At 42.8% G+C, this 19,571-nt stretch overlaps 1 protein-coding gene across 2 annotated transcripts; it reads left to right on the top strand.

The window, feature by feature from the left end:
- The first annotated feature begins 626 nt into the window (after positions 1–626).
- RDH11 (retinol dehydrogenase 11) lies at positions 627–19,514 on the top strand. Of its 2 annotated transcripts, XM_008977797.4 has the most exons (7): positions 627–790; positions 3,309–3,427; positions 3,768–3,923; positions 5,117–5,221; positions 5,939–6,148; positions 11,166–11,355; positions 17,957–19,514. In XM_008977797.4, the coding sequence occupies exons 1-7, from the start codon at positions 717–719 to the stop codon at positions 18,057–18,059; spliced, it is 957 nt and encodes a 318-aa protein (XP_008976045.1). In that variant the 5' UTR covers positions 627–716; the 3' UTR covers positions 18,060–19,514. The 2 variants fall into 2 exon arrangements, with proteins under 2 accessions (XP_008976045.1, XP_034793042.1); XM_034937151.1 differs by lacking the exon at positions 5,939–6,148 and having other exon boundaries at positions 634–790.
- Positions 19,515–19,571: the final 57 nt, after the last annotated feature.

Here is a 19,571-nt window from a genome sequence, read left to right as displayed (position 1 = left end):
GAGGAAGGGTTTACATTCCCCCACCTTCCCAACTGTCAGACTCCGGACCGCTCCTCTCCTGTCTAATCCGCCTTTCATTTCCCAGACGCCAACATCTGATCTCCAGGAGAAACAGTGCGGTAACTGCCTAACCAGGATTGGGGAAAACTGAACCAGGGACTGGACTTGGGTCTGGGGAGATAGAGGACTGCAGAGATTTCACAAACACCGCGGTGCCTAGTACACTATAGGAATAAGTGTACTATTCCTATAGTGTACACTTTTTTTTTTTCCAGAAAAATCCCTCTGGGGTATGAGCACTATTTTCAGTTCTGGTTCAACTTTTCATTGAGATTCTATGTGGATAAGGGGATCTTGTAGTGAAAAAAAGATAAAGAGCAGTGTTTTCATCTGAGTGTGAGAAACCATGTGTGCCTAGAGGTGGGAGAACTGAGTGTTCAGAAGGCAGAAAAAATAACTGAGAGCTGGGTGAATGATCCCACAGGCCCTAAGCCCTAGATGGTTGGGGATTAGCGATGTATAATTCAACTTCTGCCAGCGTTGGCGGCAGCGCTCCCACGTAGCCAGCCTGAGGCTGCCAAGCGCTGGACTACATTTCCCAGAAGGTCTGCTCCCCGGGCTGTCGCAATTTGAATTGGGGCGTGTCTAGAAAGAGAAGCCATAGTCGGCGAGCACCGCTGGGGCATCCCGCTCTGGTGCTGCTGCAGCCGGCAGAGATGGTTGAGCTCATGTTCCCGCTGTTGCTCCTCCTTCTGCCCTTCCTTCTGTATATGGCTGCGCCCCAAATCAGGTCTGTGCAAATGTATTGCCTTCTCTTGAGAATTCTTGTTGCGGGGCGGGAGGGAAACATAGAATCCCCACCAAAGCTTTCTTGGAAAACTCCCCTGGGGGGGCTCCAAGATGGCGGAGCCCAGAGTTCGGTGGGTTGGAGGCGAGGTCCAGCTGTCCTGGGTGCCAGGAGGACACCCGAGACCCCAGGCGGTGAGAAAGGGCGGCAGTCCGGGGCACACTGCTTTTCCCTGGCCTGTTTTTCTTTTGTCTAAGCACCCCCTGATTCTGGCTCCAGGGAATCCCGAGGGTAAGGCTACCTCAAACGCTTGAGTTTCGGACCCTTCAATGGGATATGGCCCGACGCTGTTTTCCCCTTAATCCCCACGCCTTAAACCAGCCTTCGAGGTACAAAGGAGCGATTCCACATTTCGCCCTCTGAAACTGATAGCAATCGTTAACATCTGCGGCCCCATCCTTGCTCTCTCGTTGCTGTTACAATCGCTTGTTCTGTGGGCGGATGTTGTAAAGGAGAAAAGTGAAAAGGAAGAGTGTTTGGTTATGAGCTCTATCCTGCCTTGCGAGCAGGAGCACGGGGGATCTGAGTTAGGAGCTAGGGTACTGGGGCGGTGAGGGCTGGGAGAATGGTGGGAAGGTATTGACCAGGTGATGATGGATCAATCAGCCCAAGGCTGGCCAAGTGCCCCAGTGCATCAGCAGCGGGCTGTAAAACCGGCAGCCTGCTTATTGGTTCTAAGTAAATCACCAGTGGTGACGGACCAGTGACTGAATAGACAGACACATTCCTTCCCCAGGTGGGCAGTCTTAGTCCCAATAGAACTTGAAGCCAGGCCAGATCACAGTCATTTCTTACCACAGTCACCTACTTTCCTTCTTTTATTTTTATTTTCTCTTCCTTCTCTGGTGCCCCTCTTCCAGTTATATTTTTTCTGCCTTCTGAACACTCAGTTCTCCCACCTCTAGGCACACATGGTTTCTCACACTCAGATGAAAACACTGCTTTTTATCTTTTTTTCACTACAAGATCCTCTTATCCACATAGAATCCCAATGAAAAGTTGAACCAGAACTGAAAATAGTGCTCATATCCCAGAGAGATTTTTCTGGAAAAAAAAAAAAAAAAATATATATATATATATATATATATATATATATTCCAGGAGCTGTATTCCCAACTCAGCAGGGTTATGGGAATCGGGCCAGAGCTGGACTTTTATAGTTGTCTCTTTCATTCCTGCTGGTTAAGGAGAAGAAAGAACTAAGTACAGGTCCTACTAAGTTGTCACTCCTGGAGCTACAGTAAGGGGATGTGGGAAACAGCCTGGAGGCTTGTTCTCTGAGGAGGGAGGTGATGGTTTGTGGGGACCATGAGTTAATCTGCCTCCCTGTCAGCATTTTCGCACTATGCAGGTAGCTTCAATGGCTAAGAGTATGTACCTTGCAATTCCAAGTTCAATGAAAAAGGCTGAAATGCTCTTTAAGAATGCATCTCCTGGTCAACAGATTGTTTTAACCAGAGTCCCAACATTGCCAAGAAGAGAATAGGCCAGTCTGAGAACCACCAATCTGTGTTTGTGTATTCATTCATTTGGAAAAGGCAATATAGTATAGTACTTAGAAACAAGGACTCTAGGCTGGGCTTGGTGACTCACACCTGTAATCCCAGCACTTTGGGAGGCTGAGGTGGGCGCATCACCTGAGGTCAGGAGTTCGAGACCATCCTGGCCAGCGTGGTGAAACCCTGTCTCTACTAAAAATACAAAAATTAGCTGGGCGTGGTGGCGCATGGGTGAGGGGGTGAGGGATGAGAATCGCTTGAACCTGGGAGATGGGGGTTGCAGTGGAGGTGGAGGTTGCAGTGAGCCGAGATCACATCATTGCACTCCAGCCTGGGCAACAAGAGCGAAACTGTCTCAAAAAAAAAAAAAAAAGAAAGAAAGAAACAAGGACTCTAATTACACAAAGCAAGACTTGAATCCCAGCTCCCCTTTGTACATACATAATCTTCTCTTTGTTTTAAGTGTGTATGTGCATGCGTGTGGGTGTGTTTTTTTTTTTTCTTATTTTGTCCCAGAGTCACAAGCTTTCATAATTTTAACTTTTTGTATTGGATTAGCCATTTCTCAAGGCCATAAAATGCCAGTTGTGGACAGATTGACCTACAGAAACTAGTTATTTCTTCATCTGGGCTGAATCTTGTGATTTCCTAAGTCACAAGTGCCTTAGAGAGCTCAAACCAAAGCCAGGTGCCTGGCTAAGCAGGTATTCATCCAGTTCTTGTGCTGCAGAGAACAGCTGTAAGCTTTGCCCTTGTAATAGAATCACTTTTGTCTTTGAGCAAAAGCAGAAAACTTTTGTCATCTTTCCTCCAACTTTCCTTAAATGGACACTGTTTCCTTAAAAGGACAACAGTGGAAAGAACTAAAGCCAACCTCAGCCAGAAGACACAGGGAGTTGCAGGAACCTACTGGCTGAGACAGTAGAATGAAGAATTGATGAGCTCTCCTTCTCTGTCTGCAGGAAAATGCTGTCCAGTGGGGTGTGTACATCAACTGTTCAGCTTCCTGGGAAAGTAGTTGTGGTCACTGGAGCTAATACAGGTATCGGGAAGGAGACAGCCAAAGAGCTGGCTCAGAGAGGCAAGTTCACCTCCTTTCAATTCCCTCCTATTACTGCTGTTTTACCCCTCACAGTAATGATGATTCATTCTCATTGTTTCTTCCCAGTTTTGGAATTCAAGAACACCTAAGGATTCCACTGATTTGCTGATCTGAAACTAGTACTATGCTCTACATATAATGGACCCTTAATGAATATTATTAATTTATTTTTCTTTACCTATTTGCTAATCAGATACCTCTGTTGTGAAGAAAGGGTAAAAATGTGTGTTTTTTAAAAAAATGTTGGAAATAACATTAGATTTATAATGCCAGCTCAAAAACAGAGCTGACCATTTCTCTTTCATGTGTTGGCTGACAGGAGCTCGAGTATATTTAGCTTGCCGGGATGTGGAAAAGGGGGAATTGGTGGCCAAAGAGATCCAGACCACAACAGGGAACCAGCAGGTGTTGGTGCGGAAACTGGACCTGTCTGATACTAAGTCTATTCGAGCTTTTGCTAAGGGCTTCTTAGCCGGTAAGTGTAGAACTAGAGAGACTATGTTGTGGGTCTTGAGGTCAACATGGCAGATTCAACTAAAAGGAAAAGGTCCCTCTTCCTCATAGAAGTGGTGGATAAAATATAGCCAAAAACTTCTGAAGCTGAACTCATAGTCACTGGGACACAATTTATGTCAAAGGGATATCTTCCAGAGGCAGAAACAAAAAATGAATTCAAAACGTCATAGCAGTGAGCAAGAGCTGAAGCCAGAAATCTCATGGGAGTCTCAGCACTCAGTACAGGCTTTTTAGGGGCTGGGGTCTAAATACTTACACAGGGATAGGAGATGAGGCCACAGGCCTTTGAGAGCTGGAGCTGTATTTGAGGTTCTACACAAAGTTGAGATTCACAAAGGGCCATCTGGTCCATAGTATAGAAGCTAATAAAAATCCTGGCCACCAGCTCAGAGACATGACAAAGAAGTTTACCATCTCTTTAGACATAGATGGATACTTATCTGCAAAAAATTAGAACCCGAGCTGGCATCATCTGTGGGGTCTGAATTCGTACCACCAAATGATATGAGGATATTTATGGGTTTGATTTTTGTATGTGTGTGTAATACTCTATGGAAAATTAACGTAAAAACCTGTAGTGTCTCATCAAAAGCAAATCCAAGAGCACTCTATAGGCATATCCCCTTATAGCCCAGGGATCTAGGCCTCCAAGGAAAAAGCTTTCACTGGTGTGAACTCATAGTCATAAATTACAAACCACATGAGGAAATGAACCATGAGAGAGAATTGGAAGATGCAATAAAGAGGTGAAGCCAGTATTTATTTCTTTGGGGACCTGAATCCCAGGGCAGAGGTACATAGAGAACATTCTTTTTTCTCTTGCTTTGGAATCTTTCCATTCAACTTGGGAAGTCTTTTTATTGAGAGAGGTGGATGCAACAATTCCCAAAAGCAGTGAGTAAGTAGCTCCTGAACTACAAAGATCTGGAAGGTCATTTGGTAGTATAAAATGGAATTTTGCCCCATAGTAAAAGTAGGTGGGATTCAACTAAAGTCTTAAAATGAAAAACAGTAGAAAATAAATATGAAGGAAAAATGGAGGGAAGATTGAAGTCCTGCATCCTCATTTTCAAAGCCTGAGCGTGAGGCAGCTTTCTAAGATGTAATAGCCTTGGCTAGCCACTTCCACGCTCCATCGTCTTGTCCCTGCAGAGGAAAAGCACCTCCACGTTTTGATCAACAATGCAGGAGTGATGATGTGTCCGTACTCGAAGACAGCAGATGGCTTTGAGATGCACATAGGAGTCAACCACTTGGGTAAGAAATCTGGCCTTATCACAAAGCTAGAGAGACCCAAAATTCTCTTTGGGAAACTTAGGGGTCAGATTGAGGCTTCTTGTTGTGTGATTGAACCTCAGGACCATAATAGACCATGTGTGCATAATAGTTTGGTCCTACCTGATAGCTGAGGAATACCTGAGGGCTGCTCCAGGTTCTGCCCGCTTTTTAATCTGTGATTTAGATTCGGTTTGCTTGGCGCATTTTTTAACAGACTAATAGGTTTAGGGGACTGTGTTGCTTTCTTAGTAGTGATCCTTGTGGCCAGCATCAGGTATAGGTCATCTGCTCTTTTTTTGTAGAGACAGGGTCTTGCTATGTTGCCCAGGCTGTTCTTAAACTCCTGGCCTCAGGCACCTTCCTGCCTCAGCCTCCTTAAGTGCTGAGATTACCGGCGTGAGCCACCGCACCCAGCCAACCAGCTCTTAAGAATGAGATTAACCAAAGTAGGAATGAGCTGGGACTTCATATTCACATAGTCTAGACCTATCTCGCTCATATAAGGATGCCTCATGTCTTCGGCTGTTGTTATTTCCCTAAACCTTCATTAAACTTGTTTTCTAGTTGATAATGAAAAGTTGGAGGGAAAGACCTTATTTCTGAATTATCTGCCTCCCATAGGTGAGGCCTGCTCACCACGACTCCTGTCATTCCTACATGGCCCTGAACTTCATTAATTCTAGTATTTCTCAACAGGTCACTTCCTCCTAACCCATCTGCTGCTAGAGAAACTAAAGGAATCAGCCCCATCAAGGATAGTAAATGTGTCTTCCCTCGCACATCACCTGGGAAGGATCCACTTCCATAACCTGCAGGGCGAGAAATTCTACAATGCAGGCCTGGCCTACTGTCACAGCAAGCTAGCCAACATCCTCTTCACCCAGGAACTGGCCCGGAGACTAAAAGGTGGGCCTAGAGGAAATGAATGTGGAGACATGAGTCAGAGAGAGGCAGGTAAAAGCCACAGGAATGGAAACTGTTTCCAGAGCCCATCACCTGGAGAGGACCTGCTTCCGTGGCTATAATTGGGTACAGTTTTAGTAAGTAGTCTACAACTGAATATTGGAGGCGGTTGGCTGGGACAGTGAGACTCTGACTTTGAGTCTGAAGGCCTGGCTTTACTACTTACTAGCTGTGTGATCTATAGCAAGTTACTTAACTTTTTTTTTTTTGAGACGGGATCTTGCTCTGTCACCCATGCTGGAGTGCAATGGTGCAATCTCGGCTCACTGCCGACCTCCACCTCCCAGGTTCAAGTGATTCTCCTGCCTCAGCCTCCTGAGTAGCTGGGACTACAGGTGCGTGCCCCACCAGGCCTGGCTAATTTTTGTATTTTTAGTAGAGACAGGATTTCACCATGTTGGTCAGGGTGGTCTTGAACTCGTGACCTCAGGTGATCCACCCACCTTGGCCTCCCAGAGTGCTGGGATTTTAGGTGTGAGCCACCGCACCTGGCCATTACTTAACTTTTAGGACTTCCTTCTTCATATGTAAATGGGACTACTTCACAGTTTATTGTCATAATTAATTCAGGCTTCATAAGCAAGTCAAGATTTTTTACTCACAGTGAGATTGAGTATGAGGGAAGGACCTGAACTGGCACTAGATAAAGGCAGTAGACTAAAACAGGTACTGGGAATATGGAGGGGCAGGGTCTCCCTTGCAAAGCGTCAAATAAGAGGGAAATATATGCTTGAGAAGGGGAATTTCCAGTCACAAATACACAGAGGTCCTTAGCACTGTCTACTCTGGATTTCTAATAAAGAGAAGGGAAATCGAGGGTGAACTATGCTAGGAATTGAGGCAGGCAGAATGCAGGCTCAAGGAATCAGGCACAGGTGCCCTATAGTTGGAATAGGATCATGCTACCAAATGAACATCTGTGAGATGGGAAGGAAACTGGTGGTTAGCTCAGTCCTTATGCCCAGTCTGTGCCCAGGGCATGACATCTTTTATCAGTTTAGGATAGATAAGGGTAACTGGATGGTGAAAACTATCCAAAGAGTTGATCAGGGAGCTAGGGTGGCCTGGAGGTGGAAAGATGGGTCCAGTGGTGAGAATTCACTAATACATGAATGAGGTGACTCTGATAGTTGTGAGGATTCAGTGGAAAATCATTATGGTGCAGTAAAAGAACCCTGGTTTGACAGAAGATTCATTCATTCAGCCATTCAGCAGACATGTATTCAGTGCCCATGTTGTTCCATGCACTGGGTTAGGGGACAGGGGGTGAATTGGTGAACAAGATAGGTATAGTCTCTTCCTTGGTTTGGTTTACATCTAACGGGGGAGAAAGACAATTAGCAAGTCTTTATACAAACTATTAAATGTAAAATCAGTCTAGTAATGCATGAATAATTCTCATTGTAAAAAGCTCAAATAAGGTCAGGCACAGTGGCTCACACCTTTAATCCCAGGTACTTTAGGAGGCCAAAACCGGAGGATCACTTGAGGCCAGTTCAAGATCAGCCTGGGCAAAATAGTGAGACCTCATCTCCTCTACCAAAAAAAAAAAAAAGAGTTCAAAGCATATGGAAGTATGTAGAATTAAGGTGAAAAACCACCTTCATTTATTCCCCTCTTCCCCCTGCTCTTCTCCCTTCATGTGACCATTATCAACAGCTTGTGTGCCCCTTTCCAATAATTTTCCTATGCATTTACATATGTATGTATCATGCACAAGGAACTGAAACTCCAACACAGTATCTTGGAGATCTTTCCATTTAGTACATATGGATTTAGTACAATACCCCTTAATTGTATTGGCTGTGTTGTATTTCGTAGTATAGATGTGCCTTAGTGTATTTATGTATTTCCTTAACAACGTCTGGATTGTTTCCTTTTTGTTGTGGCTGTTTAATTATAATTGTGATAAATGTTATAAAGGAGAAGTACCAGGACTTACAATGGATTTTAGTGGGAGTCTTGGGGGGACCTTATTCAGTCTGAGGGTTCAGGGAAGACTTTCCTGAAGAAGTGAGTTGCATGCTGAGCCCCAAAGGATGATTAGAAATTAAATGGATTAGAGGTACTGATAGAATGTGGAGGCTGAGGCCGGGCGCGGTGGCTCACACCTGTAATCCCAGCACTTTGGGAGGCCGAGGCTGGTGGATCACCTGAGGTCAGGAGTTCGAGAACATCCTGGCCAACTTGGTGAAAGCCCTGTCTCTACTAAAAATACAAAAATTAGCCAGGTGTGGTGGCGGGCAATTGTAATCCTAGCTACTGGAGAGGCTGAGGCAGGAGAATCGCCTGAACCTGGGACAGAGTTTGCAGTGAGCCAAGATCATGCTGTTGCACTCCAGCCTGGGCGTCACGAGTAAAACTCTGTCTGAAAAAATGAAAAAAAAAAAAAAAGGGCCAGACGTGGTGGCTCATGCTTGTAATCCCAGCAATTTGGGAGGCTGAGGTGGGTAGATCACCTGAGGTCAGGAGTTCAAGACCAGCCTGACCAACATGGAGAAACCCCATCTCTACTAAAAATACAAAATTAGCCGGGCATGTTGGCGTGTGCCTGTAGTCCCAGCTGCTCAGGAGGCTGAGGCAGGAGAATTGCTTGAACCTGGGAGGCAGAGGTTGTGGTGAGCTGAGATCATACCATTGCACCCCAGCCTGGGCAAACAAGAGTGAAACTCCATCTCAAAAAAAAAAAAAAAAAAAAAAAAAAGAATATGGAGGCTGAGAAACATTCCAGGCAGAAGGAGGAGAATGTACAAAGGTCCGGGCTCAGTTTGAGAAACAGCGAAGGTTACCATTGGTAGGTTGTAGAAAGCAAGAGTAAAGATCTGAGCTGAGACTGGTGAGGTAGGTAGATGCCAAACCCTTAGAGGCCACAGTAAGGATTTTAGTGTTTATTCTAAGAGCAATGGGAAACCGTTAAAATTAAAGCCTTTTCAAAATGGGGGCAAGAGGGGTTGCAGCAGTTGATTTCATCAGCAGAGGTGAGAAATGAGGGTAGTTTGGACTAGGTGGTGGAATTGGAGGGTAGTAGAAACTTCTGAGAGAGATTTGCTTTGGGAAAGCTTGTTGACTGGAGATGCATGCTTTAGGTGGGCATTCATCAGAACCCTTTTGCCTGATTGGGCATGTCGGGAACACTGCAAGAACCAGGTTTGGCATTAAAAGTAGAAATCAATTTGGGACCTCTGAGTCTGCATTACTATGGGTCATCTAGGGAGATGTCGAGTAGGCAGTTGGGAATAATACAGCTGTGTCTGCAGCTGTCAGTCCACAAAGACCAGAAAAATCCTGTTTCTTCAAAGCTTTACACCAAAACTCATTTGGCAGCAAAACCTTTCCTGTACTAGGGAGATTAGATTAATAGGCAGTGTATGTATACATTTCATATTACCTTTCTACAATCAGAGAAAAAAATTGAAGTATGTCTGGCCCCAGCGTTTTCCATAAAGGATTGGGGGCCTGAAATAGCATGTGCAAAAGTATCATTTAGCACTTACCATGCATCAGGCACTTTTTTTTTTTTTTTTTTGCACCGGTGTCTCACTCTGTCACCCAGGCTGGAGTGCAGTGGCACGATATCGGCTCACTACAACCTCTGCCTCCCCGGTTCAAGTCATTCTCCTGCCTCAGCCTCCCAAGTAGCTGGGATTACAGGTGCACGCCACCATGCCCGGCCAATTTTTTCTATTTTAGTAGAGATGGGGTTTCACTGTGTTGCCCAGGCTGGTCTATAACTCCTGAGCTCAGGCAGTCCACCTGCCTTGGCCTCCCAAAATGCTAGGCTTATAGGTGTGAGCCACCACGCCCAGCTGCATCAGGCACTCTTTTAAGACCTTTAACATATATGAACTCATTTAATCCTCATAACTACCCTGTGAGGTTGTAGGTATTATGATTATTCCCATTTTAGAGATGAAGAAATGAGTCACAAAAGGGAACTTGCCCAAGGTTACACAGCTAATGAGTGGAGCCAGGATTTGAAACTGGGCAGTCTGTCTACAAAATCCATGCCTATAACCACCACATTGTGTTGACTCCCAGTGTGTCTGCAGTTCAGAGGAGCAGTTTGGACTGCGGACAAAATGTGAGCACCATAGAATTATGGAGAGGGAGTCTGGTGAGCCATGAGAACTCCAACATTTAATGTTTGTGTAGAAGATGATGAACTGGTCCAGAAAACTGAGACAGAGCAGCCAGAAAGGTTAGGAAAACCAGAAGTGGCATAGGCTTATGGAAGCCAGTGAAAAAGAAGACTTTAAGAAGGGGATGGGCGCCTGTAATCCCAGCACTTTGGGAGGCCGAGGTGGGCAGATCACTTGAGGTCAGGAGTTCAAGACCAGTCTGGCCAACATGATGAAATCCCGTCTCCACTAAAAATACAAAAATTAGCCTGGTGTGGTGGCGCACCCCTGTAGTCCCAGCTACTTGGGAGGTTGAGGCAGGAGAATCGCTTGAACCTGGAAGGCAGTGGCAGAAGGAAGATCATGCCACTGCACTCCAGCCTGGGCAACACAGCAAGCCTGTCTCAAAAAAATGAAGGGGATGGGGTGGGTGTGGTGGCTCATGCCTGTAATCCTAATACTTTGGGAGGCCAAGGTGGGAAGATTGTTTGATGCCAGGAGTTCAAGACCAGCCTGGTCAACATAGGGAGACCCCATCTCTAAAAATGAAGGGGGTGGTCAACGATGTTAAGTGCTGCTGAGAGGATGAGTCTTGGCTCTGCTGATTCCTGACGGGAGTTTCCAGTCAGAAATACACAGAGGTCCTTAGCACTGTCTACTCTAGAGCCTTCTTAAATCTGTGAGATGGAAGTATAAATTACTGTGAGCAGTACTTCTGATGTCACCATGGGCAAAAGAGTCCATATGTGAAGGTCACATGCTTATTTACATCCTTTTCTGTTTTGGGCCATTCTGCAAAATCAAGTCCTGTCTTACCCTCTCTTCATGCCACCCCCAACCAGGCTCTGGCGTTACGACGTATTCTGTACACCCTGGCACAGTCCAATCTGAACTGGTTCGGCACTCATCTTTCATGAGATGGATGTGGTGGCTTTTCTCCTTTTTCATCAAGACTCCTCAGCAGGGAGCCCAGACCAGCCTGCACTGTGCCTTAACAGAAGGTCTTGAGATTCTAAGTGGGAATCATTTCAGGTATGAATGTTATCTCTTTTTGCAGATGAGATTTATTGCTCAAAGGAGATAATTTGGGTTTGTCTGGGTATACCCTTTTTTAAAAGTACATTGTCTCATATAGCTTTTGTCTTTTAACTCTAGAGTTTTCACCTTTTAGTAGGGGAATTTGACTCTCTTTTGTAATAACTGCTACATTTGATTTTATGCCATCTTTTATACTGATAATTATGCATTCTGTTTGTTTTCTTCCTGTCTTTGTTATGTCAGTCCAGTTTTCTTTATTCTTTTTTGGATTCCTAATTCTATTGTTTTACATTAAAAAGAATTTAAAAAGAATTTGAGGCCGGGCGCAGTGGCTTACGCCTGTAATCTCAGCACTTTGGGAGGCCAAGGTGGGCAGATCACCTAAGGTCAGGCGAAACTCCGCCTCAAAAAAAAAAAAAAAGAATTTGAATCTGTATTTCTCTATTGTCTTCAGGATTGAAATACTATGGACTCCCCTCTCAAATAAGCGAAGACATTTAAAATGATTTAAATGTAGAGAATTTTGAATATAACACAGGGGTAGATAAAATAGTGCACTGAGCCTGCATATAATGGAGCCTCAGCTACCATTAACCCATGGCCAATTCTGCCCTATCCCCATTCTCTACCCCTTTCCATATTTTTCTTCTCCCATATTATTTTGAAGCAAATCCCAGGCATCACATAAGATCAAAATTTTAACATGTTTTTACCTCTACTTCAGGTTATTGTTGAAATGACCTGAAATTTTAAGGAAGTAGCTGAAAATAGCATTAAGATTGGAAAGAAAGGCAGACAGATTATGAGAGGCCTATAATGCCAGCCTTGTGGAGGAGCCCCAGAGTTGTTTCAGTAGACAGACAAAATCTGGTCTGTGCTTTAGCAACTTTGTTTCATGAATGAATAATTAACCTAGTGAGAGAGAGAGTTTCAGAAAGTTGTAATGAAAGGAATGGTAATGTGAAAGAGGCCCTGAAGCAGCAGAATTTTTATCACTGGATGATTAATTAAATGAGGGGATGAGGGAGGCTTTGCTAACCTGAATTTCAAGCCTGAATGAGGTTGATGATGACATTAACTAAGACAGCAGACATGGAAAAGTAATGTGTGGAACTTAGGGTTCTTGGATTCCAAAGCAGTTGAAAGGGACTTCGTCTAGCTTAAGCAAGAAGGAAATTTATTAAAATATTAGTAGGGAGAGGAGGGACCCCTAGGTTGAAAGGGAAGACTGAAGAGCCAGGCTAAGAAGTGTCAGAGTGGCAGTCAGCTAGCCGGGGCATTGCTGCTAGAGTGAGCAAATGCCAGCTATCTTTAGTGTTTAGGTTGTATTGCTTATCATCCATTCTCTAGGGAGGAAGCATTGGATCTCCTTCCTCCCATCCCTTCATTTTTACTCTTTTGATTAGAGGCAAACAGGGACTTTATTAATGCTCTCTTCAAACTATATTGAGGGGAAAAGGTAATTCTGCAGAAGGAAATCAGGTTGCTATTGCCGAAAGAAAGTAGAATGTTCAGCCAAAGAGTAACAGTTGTCCACTGTGTAACAAACCTGGCTCTGTACATGTTGCATGTGTGTTATCTATAAGGCATGCAAGTAGAAATGTATAGCAGATAGTTGGAAATGTGGTTCTGAAGTATAAGAAGATAGATTTATATAGTATACTGGATTGATTTTCCAAGAGTGACTGGATTCTTCTTCCCTAGAGATTTTAAGAAAAAAAAAAATAACCCTTTATCTTGGTTTTGACTGAGTGGTTTAAAGAAAGTCAGCTCTAAATCCATAACTTACTATTGGATTGACTTTTGAAGAGCCTTTCCTGTGCTATGGATTCTTAATTCATTTTGAAGATCCAACAGCAGCCGTGTAGACCACCATCAAGAAATGAACATAAAAGTCTTTTGATTGAAGCCTTAAGATTTTTGCACTGGCTCTTCTTTCTGCCTGCAACCACTAGTCTGCTTTATGTCTCTAAGAATTTGCCTTTACTGGACATTTCATATAAATGGAATCATATGGTATGTGGCCTTTTGTGACTGACTTCTTTTACTCAGCTTAATGTTATCAAGGGTCATCCATGCTAAAGCATGTGTCAGTACTTCATTTCTTTTTATTGCTGGATAACATTTCATTGTATAGATTTGCCACATCTTATTTATTCATTCATCAGGTGATGGGCATTTGGGTTTGCACTTTTTAGCTATTTGAATAATACTGCTGTGACCATTTGTGTAGAAATTTTTGTGTGGACATTTCTCTTGGGTACATGGAAGTGGAATTTCTGGGTTATATGGTAACTGTGTTTAACTGCTGAGGAACTGCCAAACTTTTCCAAAATGACTGCCCCATTTTACATTCCCACCAGCAGTCTATGAGTATTCTAATTTCTTCACATCCTCAGCAACACTTGTTATTGTCTCTCCTTTTGAGTTTAGCCATCCTAGTGAGTATGAAGGAATATCTTGTTTTTATTTTCATTTCATTTTCCTACTAATGATGTTGAACATTTTTTCATGCGCTTTTTGGTTCATTTGTTTCTTTGTTGGGGAAATGTCTATTCAAGTCCTTTGCCCATTTTTAAGTTGGATAATTGTCTTTTTATCGTTGAGTTACAAGAGTTTTTAATAGTCTAGATACGAGTTCCTTGTCAGATATATAATTTGCAAATATTCTCTCATTCTGTGGGTTGTCTTTTAACTTTCTTAATGGTATCTTTTGAAATGTAAAACTTCTAAATTTTGATGAAGTCCAGTTTATCTATTTTTTGTCACTTGTGCAGTCATATCTAAGAAATCATTGCCTTACCCAAGGTCACAAAGATTTACTACTGTCTTTAGTAAAGACAGTTTTCTGTTACTAAACAGAATACCACAGACTGGGTAATTTCTAAAGAAATTTACTTAGCTCATGGTTCGGGAGGCTGAGAAGTCTAAGAACATGGTGCTTGGCATTTGGTTGGGGCCTTCTTGCTGTGTCATAATATGGCAGAGGGCATCACATGGTGAGAGGGCAAGCAAGAACAAACCCACTCCCATGATAGTGACATTAATCCATGTATGAGGGCAAAGCTTTTATTAATTAATCTGTTCATGAAGGCAGAGGGATTAAGTTTCCAACATGTGATTTTTTAAGGGATACATTCAAACTATAGCAACCCCTATGTTTTCTTCTAATAGTTTTATAGTTGTAGCATTACATAGGTCTGTGATCTATTTTGAACTATTTTTATTTTATTTTATAATTATTATTTTTTTGAGACGGAATCTTGCTCTGTGACCCAGGCTGCTCACTGCAACCTCCGCCTCCTGGGTTCAAGCAATTCTCCTGTCTCAGCCTCCCAAGTAGCTGGGACTACAGGTGCACACCACCATGCCTGGCTAATTTTTGTATTTTTAGTAGAGATGGGGTTTTGCCATGTAGGTCAGGCTGGTCTCCAACTCCTGACTTCAAGTGATCCACCCTCCTCGGCCTCCCAAAGTGCTGGGATTATAGGCGTGAGCCACCACACCCGGCCTTGAACTAATTTTTGTATATGATATGAGGTAGGGGTCAACCTTCATTCTTTTGCATGTGGATATCCAGTGCCTTAGCACCATTTGTTGAAAAGACAGTTTTCTACCCATTGAATTGTCTTGGTATCTGTATTAGTCTGTTAAGGCTGCCATAGCAGAATCCCACAGACTGGGTGGCTTAAACAATATAAATTTATTTTCTCACACTTCTGGAGACTGAAAGTCCAAGATCAAGGTGCTGGCCTGGTTGGTCTCTGGTGAGGCCTGCCTTCCTGACTTCCAAATGGATGCCTTCTCTCTGAGCCCTCGCATGGCCTTTCCTCTATGTACACACACTCCTGGTGTCTCTTCCTCTTTTTATAAGGCCCTGTTGGATTAGGGCCCCGCCCTGATGACCTCATTTAACCTTAGTTACCTCCTTAAAGGCCCTCTCTCTAAATACAGTCACACTGGGGGTTAGGGATTCAACATATTAATTTTGGGGGAACATAATTGGAGTATAACAGTAAGCTTGTCAAAAATCAATTGACCATAAATATAAGGGTTTATGTTTCACTTTTCTGTTCCGTTCATTTGTATGTCTGTCCTTATGCCAGTATCACACTATCTTGATTACTATAGCATTGTAGTAAGTTTTGAAATTAGTTTATCTTTTACCTATACTAATTCTTAGCAAAATCCCCCTGGAAATGTCAATACTGTGACCATGCTGATGCCATAGGCACACTTAAATAGCTCTTACTTGGCTGGGCGCGGCGGCTCACGCCTGTAATCCCTGCACTTTGGGAGGCTGAGGTGGGCAAACTACTTGAGCCCAGGAGTTCAAGACCAGCCTAGGCAACATAATGAGACCCCATCTCTATAAAAAATGCAAAAATTAGCCAGGCGTGGTGGCGTGTCCCTGTGGTCCTGGCTACTTGGGAGGCTGAGATAGGAGGATCACCTGAGCCTGGGGAGGTTGTAGTGAGCTGCGATCACACCACTGCACTCCAGCCTGGGCAACAGTGAGACCCTGTCTAAAAAAAACAACCAGAAAGCTCTTGCTGTAGTATATGATTAGTTTTTACAGCCTACAAGGAACCTTCATGTCAACTGCGTTCTTTGCTCTTAACTGTAAACTTATGAAGAGTATAAGGCACAGTGCAGTGGAGGATGCAGAGGCTTACAAAGGCTGAGTCATTTCCAGAGAGATACAGAGCCTTGTGGTTCTCACTGATGATCTTTTCACTAAGAAATGGCAAGTTGTACTGGTCATACTGGTGAGTCTTCTTAAACAGAAGTACTGATAAGACTTGTTTTGTAAACGTGACGATATTTTGAAATGGTATTTCTCAAACTTTAGTGTGTTCAAGAGTCATCTGGAGAACTAGTTGAAAATAGATTCCTGGACCACAACCCTAGAGATTCTCATTCAGTATGTCTGGAGTAGGGCTGGATAATTTCTAACAAGCTCCCAGTTGATGCTCCTGCTGCTGGTTTGTGGTGCACACTTTGAATCCCACTGTCTTACTTGACATAGTGTTAAGAGTTTGCATATATAGTTAATTCAGACTTGTCAACTCTTTCACCTTCAGAATTTGCTTAGATACTGAGGAAGCAATTTTCTTGAAATAGTATACTTTTAAAAATTGTTTCCTCACATGACTTTAAAGATTGTAATACATTCAATCATTTTTTTAAAAACTTTGACTGAATGCTTACCAGATGTATACCAGATCCAGAGAATACAAAAATGAGTCAGAATTGTCCTTAAGAAAATTTTCTGCATCGGAATTACAAAATTATAAAACTTGGAATTACAGGCTGGGTGCAGTGGCTCATGCCTGTAATCCCAGCACTTTGGGAGGCTGAGGCAGGTGGATCACTTGAGGTCAGGAGTTCGAGACCAGCCTGGCCAACATGGCAAAACCCTGTCTCTACTAAAAATACAAAAATTAGCCAGTCATGGTGGCAGGTGCCTATAAAGGCCCAGCTACTCTGGAGGCTGAGGCAGGAGAATTGCTCAAACCTGGGAGGCGGAGGTTGCAGTGAGCTGAGATCGCATCACTGCACTCCAGCCTGGGCGACAGAGTGAGACTCCGCCTCCAAAAAAAAAAAAAAAAAACTTGGAATTAATTACAGCAATGAAGAGAGGGTATATGAAACACTTTGCTATGATTTGTGTCCCTCAAGGTTCATATGTTGGAAACTTAAGCCTCAATACAACAGTATAGAGAGGCAGGGCCTTTAAGAGGTAAATTAGGTCACAAGGGCAGCCCTCATGAATGGTTTAATGCCATTATCTCTGGAATGGGTTCATTATCTTGGGAGTGGTTCCTTATTAAAGGATGACTTGGGTCCCCTTCCCTCTCTTGCCCATGTCATGCCTTCCATCTTGTTATGACACAGCAAGAAGGCCTTCATCAGATGCCAGCCCCTTGATCTTGGACTTCTCAGCTTCCATAATCATAAGCCAGTTTCTGTATGCTCATTATAGTTACCCAGTTTGTCGTATTCTGTTACAGTACCACAAAACGGACCAAGACACCTCGTACCTTGGTTTTACCATTTCTTTTCTGTGTCGCCTTTTCCTTTTGTTGTTTTAGAAGCTGGCTTTACTTCTCATATGAGTTTACTAACAGTATAACTTCAAGGATTCCAGAAATAAGCATTTCTTTTTTTTTTTTTTTTACTACTCCAGGCATCTCTGACCAATGTGAATAGCAGGATCTCAGCTATATGACATTGTCCAAGGCCCTGTAGAATGGGCCTTATGGACTTACTTGAAGAAGATGGATATACATGGGTGTCAGGCAGGCACTAATATTAAATTATATAAATAGGGGAATATAAAGACCAAATGTATGCATTATATATCAAACAAAGCATTCTGATGAGAGGTGGTCTAGCGAGGAGATCTAAAATGGTAATTACATTTTCTCTGGCTAAGGACTGGAGAATGAAGAGATAAGGACAAACACTGGCCCTGTGAAGTACATGGAGAACATGTGATCCCTAGTTGTTTTTATGTCATATTCCTTATCCCTGGCAGATGGCAGACTTCATTCTTAACACTGTGCTTCATACCTTTCTCTTTACCTTCCAGTGACTGTCATGTGGCATGGGTCTCTGCCCAAGCTCGTAATGAGACAATAGCAAGGCGGCTGTGGGACGTCAGTTGTGACCTGCTGGGCCTCCCAATAGACTAACAGGCAGTGCCAGTTGGACCCAAGAGAAGACTGCAGCAGACTACACAGTACTTCTTGTCAAAATGATTCTCCTTCAAGGTTTTCAAAACCTTTAGCACAAAGAGAGCAAAACCTTCCAGCCTTGCCTGCTTGGTGTCCAGTTAAAACTCAGTGTACTGCCAGATTCGTCTAAATGTCTGTCATGTCTAGATTTACTTTGCTTCTGTTACTGCCAGAGTTACTAGAGATATCATAATAGGATAAGAAGACCCTCATATGACCTGCACAGCTCATTTTCCTTCTGAAAGAAACTACTACCTAGGAGAATCTAAGCTATAGCAGGGATGATTTATGCAAATTTGAACTAGCTTCTTTGTTCACAATTCAGTTCCTCCCAACCAACCAGTCTTCACTTCAAGAGGGTCACACTGCAACCTCAGCTTAACATGAATAACAATGACTTGGCTCAGGAGCAGGGCTTGCCCAGGCATGGTGGATCACCGGAGGTCAGTAGTTCAAGACCAGCCTGGCCAACATGGTGAAACCCCACCTCTACTAAAAATTGTGTATATCTTTGTGTGTCTTCCTGTTTATGTGTGCCAAGGGAGTATTTTCACAAAGTTCAAAACAGCCACAATAATCAGAGATGGAGCAAACCAGTGCCATCCAGTCTTTATGCAAATGAAATGCTGCAAAGGGAAGCAGATTCTGTATATGTTGGTAACTACCCACCAAGAGCACATGGGTAGCAGGGAAGAAGTAAAAAAAGAGAAGGAGAATACTGGAAGATAATGCACAAAATGAAGGGACTAGTTAAGGATTAACTAGCCCCTTAAGGATTAACTAGTTAAGGATTAATAGCAAAAGACATTAAATATGCTAACATAGCTATGGAGGAATTGAGGGCAAGCACCCAGGACTGATGAGGTCTTAACAAAAACCAGTGTGGCAAAAAAAAAAAAAAAAAAAAAAAAAAAATCCTAAAAACAAACAAAAAAAAAACAATTCTTCATTCAGAAAAATTATCTTAGGGACTGATATTGGTAATTATGGTCAATTTAATAATATTTTGGGGCATTTCCTTACATTGTCTTGACAAGATTAAAATGTCTGTGCCAAAATTTTGTATTTTATTTGGAGACTTCTTATCAAAAGTAATGCTGCCAAAGGAAGTCTAAGGAATTAGTAGTGTTCCCATCACTTGTTTGGAGTGTGCTATTCTAAAAGATTTTGATTTCCTGGAATGACAATTATATTTTAACTTTGGTGGGGGAAAGAGTTATAGGACCACAGTCTTCACTTCTGATATTTGTAAATTAATCTTTTATTGCACTTGTTTTGACCATTAAGCTCTATGTTTAGAAATGGTCATTTTATGGAAAAATTAGAAAAATTCTGATAATAGTGCAGAATGAATTAATGTTTTACTTAATTTATATTGAACTGTCAATGACAAATAAAAATTCTTTTTGATTATTTTTTGTTTTCATTTACCAGAATAAAAACTAAGAATTAAAAGTTTGATTACAGTCA

Source organism: Pan paniscus, chromosome 15 (assembly GCF_029289425.2).
Source record: "Pan paniscus chromosome 15, NHGRI_mPanPan1-v2.0_pri, whole genome shotgun sequence".
In the NCBI taxonomy this organism is placed as follows: Eukaryota; Metazoa; Chordata; class Mammalia; order Primates; family Hominidae; genus Pan; species Pan paniscus.
The sequence above is the reverse complement of the archived record's forward strand: the minus strand, read 5'-3'. Positions and strand labels throughout refer to the sequence as shown.

Bases quoted from the DNA above. Each gene is read 5' to 3' on its own strand.
- RDH11 (XM_008977797.4), top strand. From the start codon at position 717: ATGGTTGAGCTCATGTTCCCGCTGTTGCTCCTCCTTCTGCCCTTCCTT. The intron at 3,428-3,767 runs GCAAGTTCACCT...GTTGGCTGACAG, and splicing joins CAAAGAGCTGGCTCAGAGAG to GAGCTCGAGTATATTTAGCT. The intron at 6,149-11,165 runs GTGGGCCTAGAG...ACCCCCAACCAG, and splicing joins ACTGGCCCGGAGACTAAAAG to GCTCTGGCGTTACGACGTAT.